This window comes from Pleurodeles waltl, chromosome 9 (genome assembly GCF_031143425.1).
Source record: "Pleurodeles waltl isolate 20211129_DDA chromosome 9, aPleWal1.hap1.20221129, whole genome shotgun sequence".
NCBI classification, from domain to species: Eukaryota; Metazoa; Chordata; class Amphibia; order Caudata; family Salamandridae; genus Pleurodeles; species Pleurodeles waltl.
The window spans coordinates 895964169-895983796 of record NC_090448.1 but is presented as its reverse complement, the minus strand read 5'-3'; the positions used below and the strand labels follow the sequence as shown (position 1 = coordinate 895983796).

General features: G+C 43.8%; 1 protein-coding gene across 2 annotated transcripts in view; it reads right to left on the bottom strand.

Moving 5' to 3' along the window:
* Positions 1-19628, bottom strand: part of PPP4R4 (protein phosphatase 4 regulatory subunit 4) — a 1510494-nt gene that overhangs the window by 313911 nt on the left and 1176955 nt on the right. For both annotated transcript variants that reach the window (XM_069208239.1, XM_069208238.1), the window contains 2 exons: positions 9202-9243; positions 9041-9115 (listed from right to left, as the gene is read on the bottom strand). In XM_069208239.1, coding sequence (XP_069064340.1) covers positions 9041-9115; positions 9202-9243 — 117 coding nt within the window. The remainder of the gene's footprint in view (positions 1-9040; positions 9116-9201; positions 9244-19628) is intronic.

The following is a 19628-nucleotide window of genomic DNA, read 5'->3' as shown; positions in this document are numbered from 1 at the left end:
AGGTTTTGTGATGAGCCAGTTTATTTTGTTGCCTTCCTTGCTCTTAGATGCACTTGGTTGCTGGTGTCATGCCTCATACATAAATAAACAGGTGAGAAGCATATTAAAAAAAGAACATGAGCTTCCTTGTAGTTTTCCACCATAGTCATCTTCATAAAATGTGCCTGTTGTGACTATGTTGCATGATGAAATGAAACTTTTCCAGCACATGGAGGCACTTAAAGGCTTGCTCCCACATACTACTAACCAGATGCGGATGAGCCCTTATTTGCCATATATGGTGAGAAGTACTGTAGAGGTAAAACAGAGTTTACGACATTTGCCAATTAGAGGTAAACTGTGCTATTTTATTCCTCCTAGAGATATGCTGGGGAGAGTTTTTAGTAGTAGCTAGACGGGGAAGACCCCTCTCTACGTGAACAATTATTTTACAGCCTGACAGCCAACACCCAACAGAACCTCCTTCCTACCTCTGCTGCAGATAAAAGCAATATGGCAAAATAGAGTCATATCCAACAAAGAGTTGATCGTCCACACGGAAGTCTTTGGCACGATCAAGGTAGAACGCCAATGCTCTTTTTGGATCCAGGCAGTGGAGTCTCTCCTCTTCATGTGAGGGATGTGGGGGTGCATAAAAGGTAGGCAAAGTGATGGTCTGCCTGACATGGAAGGGTGTCACTACTTTAGGTAGAAAAGAGGCCCTTGTGCGAAGTACCACTTTGTCAGGGTGTATTGCCAGGAAAGGTGGTTTAGATGAAAGAGCTTGGAGCTCACTTACTCTGCGGGCAGAGGTGATGGCAACAAAGAAGACAGTTTTGATGGTTAAGAGCCGTAAAGGGCAGTTGTGAAGCGTCTCAAATGGGGCACACATAAGGTGTGTTAAGACTAGGTTCAGATTCCATTGGGGCATGATGAATGGGCTAGGAGGAAAAAGATGTGTGAGGCCTTTAAGAAACCTCCCAACAATGGGAGATTGGAATAAAGAAGATTGATCCGGTAACCCCAAGAAAGCAGAGATAGAATAGCGATATCCCCTAAGGGTGCCCAGGATAGAGGCTTGTTGGGCAAGGGAAAGAATAAAGAGAAGAACCTGAGACAGGAGCAGATAGAGAGTCAACAGATTTGTCGATGCACCATGCCACGAATTTCTTCCAACAACAGTCATATACAGTTTTGGTTGAGGGACACCTGGCTGCCAAGATAACATTACAGACTTCGAGTGGCAGGTCAAAAGACTCCAACTGTCGCCACTCAATCTCCACGCAAGGAGGCGGAGGGTGGACAGGTTCGGGTGGATGACCCTCCCCTGTTGCTGCAACAGAAGATCCTCCTGAAGAAGCAGTCTGATCGGAGGAGCTATGGCCATGTTCAAGAGCTCGGGATACCAGACTCTTCGTGCTCAGTCCGGAGCCACCAGTATGACTTGCGCTCAGTCTTGCCTGATCTCTTCAGAACTCTGGGCAGAAGTGGTATAGGCGAAATGGCGTGCTGGAGGCCTGAGTTCCATTCGTGATGAAAAGCATTGCCAAGCTTTGGAAACTCCAACATGCAAAACAGCTGACATTGCGTGTTCTCTACGCAGGCGAACAAGTCTAACCAAGGTTCTCCCCACTGAAGGAAGAGACCTTGCACCACCTCCAGATGGAGATGCCATTTGTGATCGACCACACATAATTGGCTGAGTTTGTCTGCCCTGGCGTTCAGGGAGCCCACCAGGTGTTGAACCACCAGGGAAACCCCCTGATGTTCCAGCCAAGTCCCGAGGTGAAGAGCCTCTTGACAAAGGGTCCACGACCCCGTTCCGCCTTGTTTGTTGCAGTACCACATGGCAGTGGTGTTGTCTGTGAACATCTGCACTGCTTTCCCTGTGAGAGAGGGACGTAATGCTTTTAATGCTAGTCGAATTGCTCGGAGCTCCAGAAGGTTGATATGGAGCCCATTTTCCGCAAGAGACCAGTGGCCTCTGATCTCTGCCTTTCCCATGTGGCCGCCCCATCCCAGGAGTGACGCATCTGTCACCACTGTAAGATCTGGTTGGGGAAAGGAGAGGGATCTGCCTTTGACCCAATCCTGATTTGTTAACCACCACTGCAGGTCTCTTGCAGTTCCTTCCGAGATCTGGACCTTGTCGGAGAGATTCCCCTGATGTTGCGCCCACTGGAACTTCAGGTCCCACTACAGAGCCCGCATATGCCATCTGTCCTTTTAAACTAGCAGGATGCAGGAGATCATGAGGCCCAGCAGTCTCAGAGTCATTCTTACCAAAATCCAGGATGGAGGCTGAAGCATCGGTATCTAAGCCCAAATATCCTGGACTCTCTTTTTTCGAGAGGATATGCCTGGAACTGCACTGTATCCAGAACAGTTCTAAAGAAAGGGAGCATCTGAGAAGGAGTCAGGTGTGACTTCAGCACGATGATAGCGAACCCCAGCGAATGCAAAAGGCTCGGCGTAGTCTGGAGGTGGGAGACGACTTTCTGGGGTGAGTTTGCCTTCAACAGCCAATCGTCAAGGTAGGGGAAGACTGAAACCCCTAACCTGCGCAGGTGAGCAGCCACCACTACCATCACTTTCGTGAACACCCGAGGGGCACTGGTAAGGCCAAAAGGGAGCACGGTGAACTGAAAGTGCTCCTGACCTACCACAAATCATAGGTAACCTCTGTGGGCCAGCAAGACGGTGATGTGAAAGTATGCGTCTTGCAAGTCCAACGCTACCATCCTGTCTCCTGGGTCCAGGCCAGATAGGACCTGAGCCAATGTCAACATTCTGAACTTCTCCTTCTTGAGGAAGAGATTGAGGTACCGAAGAGCTAATACAGGATGAAGACCCTTGGCCTTTTTTTACACCAGAAAGTAGCGAGAATAACAACCACAACCTACTTCTAGCAGAGGGACCCTCTCTTTAGCTCCTTTGGCCAAAAGGCCCTGGACTTCCTCACAGAGAAGTGCCATATGATCCTCCTATATGCGATTGTATGAAGATGGCATGGCTGGAGGAGATGTCTCGAAGGGGAGGGAGTAGCCCCTTTGAACGATCTGGAGGACCCATCTGTCCGAGGTAATGGATTGCCATTGGGGCAGGTGATGGCGAATCCTGCCATCAACTGGTACCTGGTGTCCTGTGGACTAGGATGGTTTGGAGGCTGAGGAAGGGGCGGGAGTGGACTGGGTGACTCGTGGTTGGGTGCCCCTTCCGTTGCCAAGAAAGGGGCGAAAGGCGGACTGCTGGGGTCTAGGAGCAGGCACAAGGCTAAGGGACCGGGCCTTGCACAGAGTCCGCCTTGTCTCAAAAGAGACGTGTGCCATCAAAGGGCATGTCCATCAGAGATTGCTGGACATCCTCTGAGACGCCAGATGATCTCAGTCTGGCGTGACATTTCAATGCCACCATCGATGCAACCGATCTGCCCAGAGAGTCGGTCTTATCCAGTCCACAACAAATCATGAACTTTGCTGCATCCCTCCCATGTGTCACGGCTTGGGAGAGGATAGTCCAGCCTCCTCCAGAACTCTAGGCAGCACTTGTGTGATCATAAACCAGAGAGTATGGGAATAGCAGCCCAAAAGGCATGCAGTGTTCATGGACCGCAGCTCTAGACTGGTGGAAGAAAACATCTTCTTTCCCAAGTTGTCCAGTCTTTTTGATTCCCTATCCGGGGGTGCGGTAGAGAATGCGCCCGGTGAAGATGAAGCCTGGATGACAAGGCTCTCAGGCGTGGGATGTTGAGTGAGGAATTGGGATCTGATGGTGCAGTCTATGGTGGCATGCAATTGTCCTATTCACAGGAGACACTGTGCTGGGTCTGGACCAGGTACCCAGGAGGACGTCCGTCAGTGCTTCATTAAATGGGAGAAGAGGTTCGGAACAGAAAGAACCGGGTTGAAGCATCTCAGTTAGGAGATTAGTCCTAACCTCCATAAAAGGAAGCTCGAGGTCTAAGACCTCAGCCACCCTTCTTACCACCATAGAGTAAGAAGCTCCATCCTCTGTAGCCACATAAGGGGGAGAGAGCATGCCAGAGTCAGAAGAGGTGTCCAGAACACTACCTTCACCCAATTACTCTGCCCAGTCCATGTTAGGATCAACCTGGTATTCCAAAAGGTCAAGCGACCCCTCTACACTCTCCCCGTATCCATACCCAAAAGTATCAGGGTCCAGATCAACCTGGGCCCAGGAGAGCCCATGGAAAATGCAATCAGCGCCGATTGATGCCGTTCCGGCTCTGGGTCGTCGGATATAAGTATAGGATCAATGTCGATTTGGGCACAATCAGTGTCGGGAGCGTCAATGTCTGACCCGATTCTGGGGCAGGTCGCACTGGTACGACCGGTGTCGGGATGGATCCAGAAGTGGATCCAGAGGGACCCTCCAGAGTCAGGGCCCAAGCCGACGACTTGGAACCCAAAGGGGCCCCCACTGACTGACCTGAGCCCGGGGGCACCGAGGGTGTGTCACTCTGCCCAAAAATGAGGCTAATGGCCTTGAAGAATTCTTTCAGCTGGAAAGGGGTGGCACCGGCTCCTGGGAAGTCGGGGAAAGAGGGGGCGGATCCCCAGATGCAGACTCCGATGATGGAGGTCTAGATCGTCAACACTCTTCCCGAGTCATATCATTTGATTGATGGGGTGAAGTCGAAGATAGTTTATCCTTCTACTTATTTTTCTTGAGCCCCGAGTGCCCTGAAGACTTCAAGGATGAAGAGTGGTGGTGACTCTGTGGAAAGTCTTGAGATCTTCCTCTAAAGCGAGACCGGGAGTGACGCAGAGTTGAGTGTCGGGCCACCAGCAGCTTTAGGGACCGCTCCCACAAAGCTTTCGGATTTATGGCACGACACTCAGAGCACAACTTCGGGTCATGGTCGCGCTCCAAGTAATAGAGACAGACGAGGTGCGGCTTCGTCACTGACATAGTTCGGTGACAGGAGTCACAGGGTTTGAAGCCGGTCTTAGGTGACATCCCTCGACACATCCACAATCTCATCACAAAAAGTTTGACCAAAAGTCGTTGGGAGTCAAAAAATGACTGAGGTAGCTCTTTCCCCGGATATAAGCGAAGGCTGGCGTGGAAAGAAAAGAACCTATATACAACTACAACGTCATCACGGCTACCACAACGTCAACAATGCATACGGAGTCGACCAACGCCACCTGACAGCACGCAGAGGTACTGCTCCAAGAAAAAATCTCCAGATCCAGACTAATGGCTGGGGAATTCAAAGGTAAGGAATCTGCAACTAGAAGTCTCTATCAGATACAGAGGTAAACTCCTGCTTGTGGAAGAACAGCATACATCCTGAAGAGAAATTCATAGTTACTGTGCCATGATTTTGCATCAACCAGTGCGAGGGCCACCATACTAGTGAAGCTTGAGAGAGCCTTCTGGGCTCCTCCCCTTGCAAGGTTCAGCAACTAGAAACTGACAGTCCTGAAGGAGCTTTCTTGAACACTTGAAGAAGGGAACTTGATGACTCCTGAGGAATAGTAATGGAGGTATCGCTGAATGAAGAAGAGGTTGGTGAGGAGATATGCAGCACAATCTGAACATTGGATTGTTGTAGCCCAGAAAAAGATGGACACTGCCTATCTGCGTAGTGAAGTCTTATGACCCTGAACCCACTGCAGTGCACCCCAGAGTGACAGCTTACTCCCAAAATATGTACTTGATTTTTGTGCACTTTAATCTTCCTTGCTGCTGAATAGGGCCTGAGAAGGTGCATGTGTCTAGGAGAAACAGACAAGAAGAACTGCTGGAGATTAATTAGTTCTAAGAAAATCATAACTGCCTTCAGCGGTCTTACATCCACTCCATACAAGTTAACAGCTGTAAGTACCCTTGCATAAATGTTCTTCATTTGTTTGGATAGTGGCTTAAGTTTTCAGTCCGAGAAAGATCAGAAGACAAAGATTCCTTCTACTACTGTAAGCAGGGATGGAGTGCTGTCTCTAAGCGCTTGTGCCCATGCAGCACCTTCTATATGGAACCGAAAGAAGGCACCTGTACAGAGTGGAGGGTCCGAAATTAGTTGTTGGAATCTGCAGTGCTGGGACAGGGTAAAAGCTGCACATGACTGTTTGACTGCACACAGCAACAAGACCAGCACATTCCAGTCTCCCACTGGCAGAGTGAAACGGAAGAGTCCTATAGTCTATTATTAAAGGTACATTGTGAAACTAAAACAATGGTGGGAGAACTTCTGTAATAACAGAAACATTTGAAGGGCGTGAAGTTGTGACAAGCAGTTAACCCATCAACTCCATCTGTGGTTAATGAGTGTAATTTCGCATTCGCTTCCATGGATGTCTTGGTGAATAAACCTAAATGCTGGTCAGACACTCATTAAGCTCTATCTCAAACTCATAAGTGACTCAAAGTGTTACTCTAAGATCTCAGTGATGGATGGTGGAAGGGAACAGAGGTGGGTGAGTGAGCTCAGCGTGAGCTACATCTTAGCATAGCAGGCATCTACACCAACTCAAGCAGGGCACCTGACAGCCATACATTTCATATAAACAAAGAGGGCCTAGCTAAACACTCAGAAGAAACAAGCAGCCTCATCAGGCATTTGACTACCTGCCATTCTTCAAAACAGACAAGCAGGCTATCCAGTGTAAGGAAGAGGGTATAATCACACCTGGATTAAGGAAAGGCATTTAAAGTACAAGAGGAACTGATGATCTATTGGCCTCAGATAAGCAAGTAATCATGGTCACAAGTTAAGTATGATGTTGGCAAGGAAGAGGGAGCAGGAGGCATTTGAAGGATCAATTACATGTAGAGCATTTAGTAAATAAACATGTGAATACATGGACTGTGATTTCTGATATTAGAAATAACTTAAAAATTAGTAGACATGACAGCTTCAGAGTGGTCTTTACTCAAACATCTTCTCCCCTCCTGTGCACTCTACTACTGCTGACCAGTGTTAAAATGTGTGTGCCCACTCCTTTAAACATGGTCAAGTTGGCTTGCACCCATTTGGCACATGTAATTTACTCATTATGGTTATATGTCTCTAGTATAGTGGTACTACATGCACCCAAGGCCTGTAAATTAGATGCTACTAGTGGGCCTGCAGCACTTATTGTGCCACCTACTTAGGTAACCTTTTAAAACATGTTGTGTGCCTGCCTTTGCTGTTTGTGTGAAATTTAAACTGCGATTTCAACAAAACAAACCTTTTGCCAGGGCTAAACATTCCTTTTTATTACATGTCACCCCTTGTGTAGATCCTAAACGGCCCATAGGTCAAGGTACATTCTATTTAAAAAGTTAGATGTGTGCTTTCAAGATTTACATGTTGTGGTAGTAAAAACTTGTAAATCATTTTTTCTCATAGGATAGCATTTGTTTACCTTTTTACATTTAATAACTGATAACTTTTGGTTGGGAAGAAGTAGAAATGTCATGTTTGGACTCTAAAGAATTGTAATTTAAAACCTTCTTGAATGGTAGATTTTTAGTTGCAATTCTGAAAATGCCACTTTTAGACAAGTTGGCATTTTCTGGTCCTGCAGCCCTGGTGACATGACTAGGTGTAGTTGACATTTGTGTCTTCCCCCCAGACATTGTCACAATGGGTGACAGGATGTTGGCAGAATTAACCTCCCTGACAAGATGGGTGGGAGCAGAGGTGTCACCTAACACACTAGCACTTCAATGGGGGCTGACTCCTGCACTCACAAAAAACTTCACACTAGCCTTTTGTCATCCCAGAGACCTTGGGATGGGAAGGAAGGACATTGCAGTACCAGATGTGTAGGAAGTCTAGAGGTTTCTCCCTCTTCAAAGCTGACACCATGGATAAATACTGGACCCTTAGACCAACTCTTCAGTACAATCCTAGACCTGTGAATACTACCAAAGAAGGACTGTCCTGGTGCCAGAGGACTGCCCTGCTGATTGAGACCTGCCCTGATTTCTCAGATGAAAGACTGACCCGAACCTGCTCCTTTCATCCCAGGCAGAGTGACTTGAAGGGTCAGCTAACTAACTTCATCTTCTGAGCTACAGGGACACAACAAGCTCCAGAGACCTCCCTGGCAACTGCCCATCTGACCTGCTGCAACTGGACCTGCCTGCACCTGCAACTGGACTGGACTAGCTAGAGCCCTGCTAGCCTCTGCTAGAGGGAATCCTTGATCCTCAAGAGGCACATCCACAGGTTCTGGGGCCTCGGTTGGCATCAGAGCACACTTCACAGAGGAAAAAGGGAAAAATTCAGATGTTCTGAGCTCTTCGTGACCACAAACGGGCCCGTTCTTGCTGAGATCTTGCTGTCCGTTGTGACTGTCAACACGAAGCTCTGGTGGACCTTACCTTTCATGCAACACGAGATCTGCGCTTAGCGCTAAAGTGACAACAGCCAGTCATGACTGACAACATTACACTCCAGCAATGACCATCTGTGATGCTTGGCAGGATTTCCACGCTAAAGCAAAGAGCACCCACAATGCTCTCCTTGTGGCCTCTTCCACTGCAAACTAGACTCTTTGCGTCATACCTTGAGAAGGTATTTTCTTCAGAGGGGTTAACCTGGTCCCTGTATCCAGGCCATGCTCCATCCTGGATGACTTTTCCCCAGTCTAGATAAAACCAGTGGCACTTTGTGCTTTTAGATGCTATACTTATCTAAATCCTTGCATAGCTCTTGTTCTACTGGTTGTATTGGATTATTATTGTCTTGGTCTCACTTTATTAAATTTAACCCTATTTTTTCGGGAATTGGTGTGGGATTTTTTGTTTGTGTTGTGCTGTTACTTTCTTACTAGTTGAGGGCTGCCTAAATGCTTAACATATTGCAGTTAACCCTGACTGTTTTGGTGCCACGCTACCACAGGGTTAAGCATAGGTGAATTTAGTGACTTTTGTGGTCCACCATGACGAGGATTGTCACTGTTGCCTTAAGAGGGGCTCACACATAATAACCTAATTTCTCACAAGAATTTACACAGTGAAAAATAGCAATATTGTAATCAACTGTGGTTTCAAATTGGGAATCAGGCCTACTTTCCTTTACTTTTTACATTAGTATACATACCATCTCCAACAGAAGTTCCTCTTCCCTTTCTTTTTGTTGATCCACTGCATCTTTGTCATAATACCTTTTCTGAAACTAATTGGAAAAGCAAACAAAAACTACTGAATCTCATGTCATAATTGCAGAAAACATATTTAGAAGCAAAGGAAATATGTACTTACTGCATCCATGGAAACTTCCATTCGGTCTAATTCTAAAACTGTCTACAAAAAAGAAAAGTGGTATTAGTTTTCAAAAAATTTCTCATAATGAATACTACAGTTGTGGAAGCAGGAAATAAACATCCATGAAATAATGCAGCTGGACTCTTTCTCATCATGCAACAGAGATTTGTATTCCCTTTATAGGAACTATTAAAACATTCATTGTACTACAGCTTCCCTGAGAGTACATTGTTATTTTCACATATATATAGCTCCACATGACCTTATTTAGTGATTACCTCATGGTTCATCTTTAAAGATGGGTAACATTTGATTTCTGTATCATGTTTAGGCAAGGATAAAGGTTACAGGCCTTGGTCATAACTGGAAAGGCATAGATGCTTGCATCCACAATTATTCATTTGTTTCTCCATGCTTTCAGTCAATTATCATTCATGCTTAGTCACACATCCCCACAGTTTTCTATCTATTCATCCCGAATTAATTTATTCTTGCATCCACCCACACTCCCATCCACAATATCAGACACAAGAAGTCAGTAATCAATGAAGAGACACTCAGTTATCAGCCAGACCTTCAGTCTTTCAGTCTAGTGTGGCAGTGTATAACAGCCAGTCTGTCAGGGGTATGGGCATGCTGTGGGTATTTTGTGACTTCTAGGCTATGTGGGGTGTGAGTGCTGTCAGCGGTGTGAGTTTGCTACACTGTAAGAGGTGTGAGATTGACTCTGGTAGTGCATGACTACTAACATGTGCAGGGAGTGAGAGTGCTGTTGGTAGAACTAAACTGACACTGTGAGAGGCATGAGAGTGATGTCAATAGGGTTAAGACTGAACTCTGTAAGAGCTGCGAGTCCTGTTAGTAGTATGTAACTATGTAATCTTTGAGAGGTGTGAGAGTGCTTCTGATAGAGTACAGCAATAATTATTTGTGTAGGAGAGCTGCCAGTGGTGCGCAATGGCTAAAATGTGAGGATTGTATGAATGCTTTCAGTAGTGTATGACTGGTCTCTAAATGTGGTGTGAGAGTGCCACTGGCATTTGTGTCAGCTAGTCAGTGAGAGTATTATAGTGTTAGCAGTATTTAGAACAGTCCCACTTGTGTTTTCATTGAGGCCACAGCTGAAGAAACACTGTGCATTTTTAAATGATGGACAAGTCTTTCTCTTGAAACGCTGAAGCAATCATACTTTTCCTAACGGGAGAAGTATGACATTAATGACCCAGGCTGTCCATTTATATACTATTGAGAACTCTTGCCCAGTGACTGCAGACAGGCTACTCCAAGCTCACAAATTGCCTTGCCTTTCTTTTCCAAAGCTCAACACTTGGCCTCCAATGAACAGCTCCAGACCATTTTCTAACAGATGCTTTCACTGGTGAAAGCCAGCCTGAGTGCACCACCCCTAGAGCTCCCCTATGTGCATGAAAGTGCTCTTCATGCATAAGGTCCACGTGAGATACAATGACCTTGATAGGAGCAACTTCTTTGTCAACAGGCAGGATCACAATTGCTTCTCACATGGCAAACAGAATGTACTTGCTACACATAAACCAGCAAAATGCAGCAAAGATCATCCCTTCACCAGCTGTCCTCACCCACTAGAATGGAGGGCAGCTTTTCTGAGGGACGTGGGAGCACTAAAACTTGGTACCAGGCACAAGGTGCTTTCATCTGGCACAGAAGAAATGTGATTGTCCCATTATGTGTAAAGTTCTACCAAGCACTTAGACACTTGTAGACAGTGAAGGCCTCATCAGGCATCCACTCAGAAAGTGTCCACCGAAAAAGCTCTTGTGGAAAATGTGACTTACCTTTCGTAATAATCTTTCTGGTTCATTGTCTATCTATCATTGTCTTACCTTTTTAATCCCCTCCATGGGATAGAGCTGGACAAAACTGAAACAGCTAATAGTGTCTGCAGGTGTCACATCAGGGCTCAGCCATGACTTTGGCACCTTCTCCAGGAGTGGACAAAAGTGAACCATATAAGGTGTCATTTGCCAGAAAGTACCCTGATGCTGAGGGTCACTCTGTGCTGGACAAGGCAAAGCACACAATACAGAGGACTAGCCGATGGTAACTCATCCTCTTTTTGCATTCGCCAAACCAAGGAACAGCTGGTCAATCACATCATGTTCCCTAGTTTTGTCATCCAAGAAGCATGGAATCTACTTTGGGTTCAAGCTATACAGGATCTCCTCTTTGTAGGAAGTTGATGAGGGAAGAACACCAGCAGCAAGACGGACTGACTTGGATGCAAAAGGGAGACCATCTTCCCAAGGCCCACATCTAAAGCACATCATTGTCCAGGAAGAAGAAAGAGAATGAACAGCGATCTAATACAGTCTACAGTTCACTCATTTACTGAAGAGATAGCAATGAGGAAGACCATCTAGAAAGTAAGAAGCCTCAAAGAGCAGGTATTCATTGTCTCACAGCGTGTCACTATCAAAATGTTCACTGGGTCATAATCTGTACCTAAAAAATACACAATACATAAACTTTTTAAATTGTAATGGAGATGCCAGACAGGAAAAATAAGAATCACTGACAAAGTCTATAGGTTTCACTTTTGTATAAGGTGTGTACACATGCAAACTGAGATAGAACATTGATGCACACATTGCCTCAGATGAAATTGCCTGCGAACATTCATGCACACACACACAGCAACCAAACACACCTACAGCTACCCAAAGGCATATAGCATCAGATAAACAGGCACTATTTATTAATTTGTTTAAATAGGGTTGGCTTCTTACAAGGAATTACTTTGTTGTACTGGTGAACTGTCAAAAATGCTTGGCTGAATTGTTAATTCTCCAGTACCATTGAGCTTAAAATAATTCGAATTGAAAGGCCACAGTAACTCCCTTGTTCTATCTGAGGCTTGTTGGACTGTGTATTGGGCCCCCGTCTACCATACAAGGGGAGTCACAATTCCCAGAAACAGTTTACCAAATCAAACATGCTGTAAAAAGAGGCTTGTTGCCACTTTTTAAGAATGTCAGATTTGGCTCAATCCCCAGGACTGCATTTTCAATTGGAGTGACTGCAACTGACTAAAGAAAGTGGAACAACTCAATCTCTTACTACTTGACTCATCTCTCAGCAATCGCACCACCAAAATTAATAACAGAAGCACATCAATTCCTTAACTAGCTCTCCAAAACCTTTGATAAATCCATTCTACTAAACATGCCCACAAAATCAAACCATTAATCTATTACTTCTTGACTCAATGATGTAATAAGAAACTTTAAAACATTAATCAATACACATCAATGCAAATGAATGATACCCAATAATCAGCTTGACAAATGAATGCACAAATTTGTCACACAGAAGACAAAAAGTGTATAATATCCCAACCAGATTACCAACAACAAGTACCTTACTAATAAACTTCATAGACTTCTCACAGAATCCCCTTAAGTCCTGAATGCATAAATATTCTCCAGAGAATGTTGGAAGAACATCTCAGGAGCAATACACCCAGCACCCAACCCACTGACACAAGACCCCGCAAAAAACACTTCCCCATTATAAAAATGTAGTCAAGGTTAGGGGCCCTGCAAACGTTCTGCCACATTCTGCAATCCACACAAACCTTCAAGAACATTCACCTGCAGCAGTTGATGTGTACCAATGAGATTCTGTTATGCCGTTAAGCATCTCGCCCTCCCTTAAGATGCCTCCTAAATACAACCACTCATTATGAAGCCGTTTCAAGTCCCAGCAGACCTAGCTTGGCTTACACCCACCTAAAGGTACCAATATTAGGAAAGCAAGTTAAAGGAGTGGCACTAACTCTACAACTTCCTGGAAGAAGGTTGCTTCCAAATCATCAAACTGCTTGTTTTAGGAGAGGTACAAAAGCAACCCAGGTACACAGCAAACTACCAGCATCATTGATGGAATTGAGAATCCTGGGACTGATCATGGACTCCAGCATTCTTTTCTCAACAATGTCAACCATGTCTCAAGAAAGGCACTAAAACAAGGGAAACCCTTCCACAAGTCTTCCTCCATCTAAGTTTCACTCAGAAGGTCTGGCTACTATCACCCTTACTTTTCATGTCTTTTTTTTACTATACAAGCAGACTATACCGGGGGCTCTGAACTTAATGCTGCAAAAACTAGCAAGGTTCCAAATGCATGAGCAAACCAGTTGCTACATATATGGGACAGCATCTCATCTGACCTCAAAGTGCTTCATTACTACTGAAGTTATCCACAAGATGCTCAACCATTAAGAACCTACATCGCCCTCAGGGTCATCTATGGTGGGAACCCATCCCACATCCAAGCGATGTTGTTATGGTATTCACAAAACAGGATCCTCCTTAGTTTTGCACTTCAACTGATCATTCCATCACTCCAGAAGCAACACATCATCAACTACTTCTTTTACCAACACACAGCGACATGTTGGAACTCCAGCACAGCAAAGACAGTCAACACTACGATCCCCAGGAATTCAGGAAAATGATGAAGAACTCAGGAACCCCGGGGCCATCAAAGAGTGAGAGTTGTCTAAGGGCACTAGCATTGGAATGTAGGGGGGCTGAGAAAGTCAGGGCTGATGTGCATCATGCACAATGAAAAAAGAAAATGCATTATTGAAAAAGCTTTAAAATGCATTATTTGGGGCATAATGCCCTACAAAGAGAGAGAAAAAGGTAAAGAAGCAAAAAGAGGAAAGAGACAAAGAAAGAGAAAGAAACAGAGAAAGTAAGTGAGAAAGAAAGAAAGAAAATAGAGAAAAACTGAGAAAAAAACGAGAAAGAGAGAAAGAAAGAAATGAGAAAGGAAATAAACAAAGAAAGAAAGAAAGAGAGCGTCTATCCATAACATATTCTCTGGAGAAAAGAGGTCTGGATACCTGGAACTGATGTTGGCATTTGGCATTTGCAAGAGTTCCAAACAGGTCTATTGATTGGGTCCCAAACTTTTTTAAATATGGGTATGGAATGTGAAAGTTTATCTCCCATTTGCTTGCCTCCAGGTGGTGCCTGCTTAGAAGATTGGCCAACCATGGCAGATTCTTCTCCAGCAAATATAAGTTATGCTATAACAACCAATGACAAAACACTTAGGCCTTGCTTGACAGGTGTGGTAGGTGTGTGCCCACTGTTACCTATTGATACATGGTAGTGATGGTATCTGTTCCAATTAATACCACCTTGTTGTGCAGCTTGGTCTGTCAAGTTAAGGGGGTAGCTGAACTGCGTGCAACTCCAACACACTGATGAGGTGATGATGCTCCTATGGGACCAGTGATCATCAATTGTGAAGTCAGTCTTGTGTGCTCCCCACCTAAGATACATCTGTGGTGATGGTCACATGCGGATGTGTTTCTAAAAACGATCTGCCCATTAAAAGGTCTCATCTGTTCCACCATTGTAATTTGTGCTGTACTCTGACTTCTAGTAACACTAGTTCTTCTTAGTCTGCAATCTCTTTGATAACATAACAGTAAGACGGAATTTGATTATTTTAGGCAACATATCGAAACACAAAAGTGAGAACATTGTGCAACAATACAGTAATCTAGATATTCTTTTTGAACATCTCTCCCAAAATTTAATTACTATAATTTTCTTTAAAATGCTAATTTCAGTGAACGCCAACAAACCTTCCATGTAGCAAGCACGAATTATGAAATGAATGAAGTAATTTAGGTAGACGTGCTGTATGTACATGTTCTCAGCAAACTCTCATAGTTTACATCTCAACTATTTAGAAAACGTTATTATCATTTTGTTTCTGGAAATGTTGCATACAGAGCAGAACAAAAACAGACTTATTATTCGGTGTAATTGTGGCAATTACAACAGCTACCAGTCTTTTTGCAAGACTGCCTCTACAACTGAATAAATGAAGCTAATGGGATCATACTCAGACAAAATATGATTTAAAGTGATACTGCAATAGCAATTTGCGACTCTCTAAACAGGGTCGCAATTTTAAGGAATCGCTATTTTAGCGATTCCTTAAAATTGCATTCAGAATGCCTTGGATACATTCTGAATTGGCTTTTTGCAGTCGCAAACGGGCATTTTCACCATTTGCGAATGCAAAAAGCTTTGATACATCTGGCCCTTTATTTGTGATGGCCTTTCAAATAAACTTTATGTATCTGATTGCACTTTCGGTCCCTTTGTTACATAAGTTTTGCCCATGATGACTCCTTTTTAATGAATATTATGTATGTGATGACACGATTACACTTTCTGCTTTCTGTCCTACTCAGTTAATATAATGAAAGTTTTGATTGAGTTCTTGTTAACTATTTTAATTATTTTTATTTTTATTTTTTTAATCGGATGACTTTTACTTAACATATGTTTTGCAATGATTTCAATGTATTTCTTGTAACAAAAACCTACCTACCTACATACCTTACTGTCATAGGACGCTTGTGCTATCTAAACAATATTCATGGAACGGCACACTTTTGAAAGTTAAAAAATACTCTGTGCTCCTACTATTGTCCGATTTACGTCCCTGAATCGAATTCATGGGGCACTAATGGGTAGATTTCATAATGTCTGAATTATCTGGCTTGGTTGCTTCTGGTGCTACAACAGACGTGTAGGACTCATTTCCTCTAGTAACTAGCATGTGTGTTTATACCATATTTGGGTTCTTCCACCTTGCTAGTGCAGAGCATCTCCCAGAGCTTCACTGTACAACCTCAAGTATTGTGCACTTCAGATTTTGGCCTAAGACAGACGTTGTCTCAGCCATGCTGGGGCCATGAAGTCAGTAAGCCACAGGTGCATGCACAAGGTGCATTCAGAGTGCTTGTGGGCGACCTCAACAGATGTTATAAAGAAATGATTCTCGAAGAAGGTCAGTTAAGAGGTATTTGCATACCTCCAAAATCCATGTCCATACAGAGCAGGAATCCGCCCTATTCCTTATAGGACTGGAGACCTGGGGGCAACGAGCGTCCACACAAATATATTTGCTCTTGCAAAACGGACAGCATCACCAGCGCTAGGCCAGAACCGTGTTGCTCTTGCAAACATATTTCGTCCACTTTCCACTATAACTTAGTCTTCTGCCCAAGTAGTCAAAATCTGGTATGGTGTCTAGTATTAACATCGGCCAAATTCACAACATCCTTATCCTAATTGTAGGGTCTACATACCATACATTTTGTATTCAGTGTTAATCAGTGATCCATTTAGTCTACAAAAATCTGAAAACGTATTAAGCAAAACTTTTAGACTTGTATACGATGAGTGTAACATCTGAAAGGTAAAGTTTCTATAGTAATATCTTCTAGTATGGTAACATAATCTAAAGGGTTCTTGAGAAACTTGACTACCTGGTAAATGTATGGAGAGAAAGATTTCTGGCCGGAGGCAACCCTGCTGTACCCCCTTTTGACTAGAAAGGGTTTTGTGAGCACTCATATCAGACTCCATCTGACATAAATATAATTCCACTTCTGCAGACACATCACAACGCTTACTATTGACTGCATGACACCTAAACTAAAAAGTGAATCCAAAAATAAGCGAATACACAATATTTTCAACCTTAGGTCCACGAAAGCTGCGTAACAGAAACTTTTTCCGAACAGTACAAACTTCTCCACTATTAGCTAAAAACCTGGGCCCAGATGTAGGTAAGTACGGGGTTTGCGACTCGCAAATCGCAAGTCGGAGCGACTCGCAATTTGTGAGTCACAAACCCATATGCAGGATGGTGTCTCTGACACCATCTGCGAATCGCCAGGGGATCACAAAGACCCACCTCATTAATATTAATGAGGTGGGTCGCAATTTGCGTCCCCCTTGCGATTCCCTGCACTCACAGGGATGGTGGCCTGCTGGAGACAGCAGACCACCATGTCTGTGACTGCTTTTTTAATAAAGCATTTTTTTTTTTTGTATTGCAGCCTGTTTTCCTTAAAGGAAAACGAGTTGCAATACACTCGAGAAAATGAAACCATTTGGTTTAATTTTTTCAGAGTAGGCAGTGGTCCATTGGACCACTGCCTGCTCTGAAAAAATATTTCAGAGCCATTCACAAAGGGGAAGGGGTCCCCTGGGGACCCCTTCCCTTTTGCGAATGGGTTAGCACCCACTTCACATGGGTACTAACTGCGAATTGCTTTGAGACTGTGTTCGCGGTCACAAAGCAATTCTGCATCGCAATGCGAATCGCAAATAGGAAGGGGAACACCCCTTCCTATTTGCGAGTCACATTCCCATTTGGCGAGTCGGTAACCAAGAGTTCCCGACTCGCAAAATGGGAATGAGCATCGCGATGCGCGTTTTGCATGGCGCAAACAGCGAATTTCGCTCTTTGCGCCATGCAAAGTGTTTTGTACATCTGCCCGCTAGTGTTTATTTTGAGCTAGTGGTTTCAGTGCTCCGCACCGGCACTTTTGGCAGTCTGCAACATGAGAGAGCTGTTTGTCTAAATTAGAGATGAAAACAACAAAAGTTGTTTATTCATTCAATATACATTAAAAATGACTGATACCTGCCGCGCAAACCATTGTTATAGCTTTGGGGTTTGGAATAGTCTAAGTTGCAACGGTTTTAGGGCCTAATGGGTAGTAGTTGTGTTGGTACAGTCATTGACAGTGCTAGCCGGGTCAAAGGGTAGTGCAAGCTGTTGTGACCTCCTGACGAGGGCCCTGGTGTTTCTTTTCTTTTCTAATTAAGTACTATAAAAACCTGAATGCCTGATGATTGTGCTGACCTTTTTCCAAATGCGTGGCAACAGTGCAAGAGATTTTTATGCTCAGATTCCAGGTTTATAGTATTGAGAGAATAAATATTCCAAAGGTTTTCTGTGCACAATCAATTAGGCTAATTGGACATTCATTCTTGAGTCATTTCTACACCTTTTTTGCTTTTTTTCTTGTCCCTCACGCAAGATGACAGAATAGGAGCTCCTTTCATGCCAGCATTTGCTTGTGTGCAAATGTATTGTCCACACAACCACTCTTCTGACTTTGAAAGGTCACCTGGAATTGTTGTAGGTCCTGTTGCCTTCACACATTTATGGCTCTATTCGGCTCTTACAACGTTTTGTAATGTAAATAATCCCTTTAGTTTACATTCAGCATGTGTTGAAGAATAAAAAAAACACATACAAATTCCTAGAGGCTACAGACATGCTTGTATGTAATTGGGCAACATTTGTATATAACTTGTTTTCAGGTATATGAGTTTCTGATAGGCTTTGTCATGTTTTCAATTAGAGACCAAAATACATGCACATTATTAGCCCCGTCTGCTTCCACACAATGTGATCACAAACTTTAATCCCAGGCTAGTTTCCTTGTTTAACATGGATGTATAACGTTTTTGTTGCCACTTGCATCTTCCACCAGAACTAGATTTTAATGTTATCAACATACCTGACTTAGCGAGGTATTGTTTGATCTGCCCACAACCATAGATTATTCTTACCTTTGGTCTTTGTTGAGCAACATTTGGATATTATTGGGGAAATCTGTTCAACTAGTGTTATAGTTTGCCCTGTGAAGCTTCCAACAGGAAGTGTTAACTGCAGTTCCAAATGGGGGAGGTCAGTCTGTAAAATATTAGTGGTACTTTAGCTATAGCTAAGTGTACCATCCCTCTCCAGCTTGAGTACCTGATAATGAATACACTACACGCGGAGCTATGTATTGCACAACTTTATTCTTCACTGTGTATGCCTGTGAAGCTTCCAACAGGCAGTGTTAACAGCAGTCCCAAATGGGGGAGACCAGTCTGTAAAATATTGGCAGTACTATAGCTGTAGCTAAGTGTACTGCACCTCCCCACCTTGAGTACCGCTAATGAATAGGCCGCACGGGGAGCTATGTATTACACAATTTTATTCTTCAGTGTGTAACCAAGAACTCAACATTTTAAACTTGCATTTACTGTCCCACATTCTAACACTTAAGTTATCATGCTACGGAGTCTTTCAGGATCCAAAAACGTTTTATTATTGATACTCTCAAGACAAAAGATCTCCCCCTCTGCTAAATAATTTTTTTGTTTTTTTTGTTTACAACATATTCATATTATAATTCTTCAATGAGTCTTCTTGGTGCCTTTATAACTTGTCCAGACCGTGTCTTTGGATACTGGAAATCAATAATTAGAGTGTGCATGATCTGCCTTGGTTATGTAGGAGTAATGACGGTCTGGAATTATCCAAAGGCGTTCTCTGATCTAGTTTTTTTAAACATCCAATGAGCATTGAGCCAGCTGTTTGAAGTGCAAGGAATCTCGCATGATACATTTTCCTGGACGGGTGGCTGTTACCATGTGCCCTTTGCTAATTACAACTTGAAATTGCTCGGCATCAAAAAGAGCATCAGATTTACATTGTTGTGGCTGACAAACAAGCACTCGATATCCTCACTTGAAGACAAATCTCTTTGCAAGTCTCCT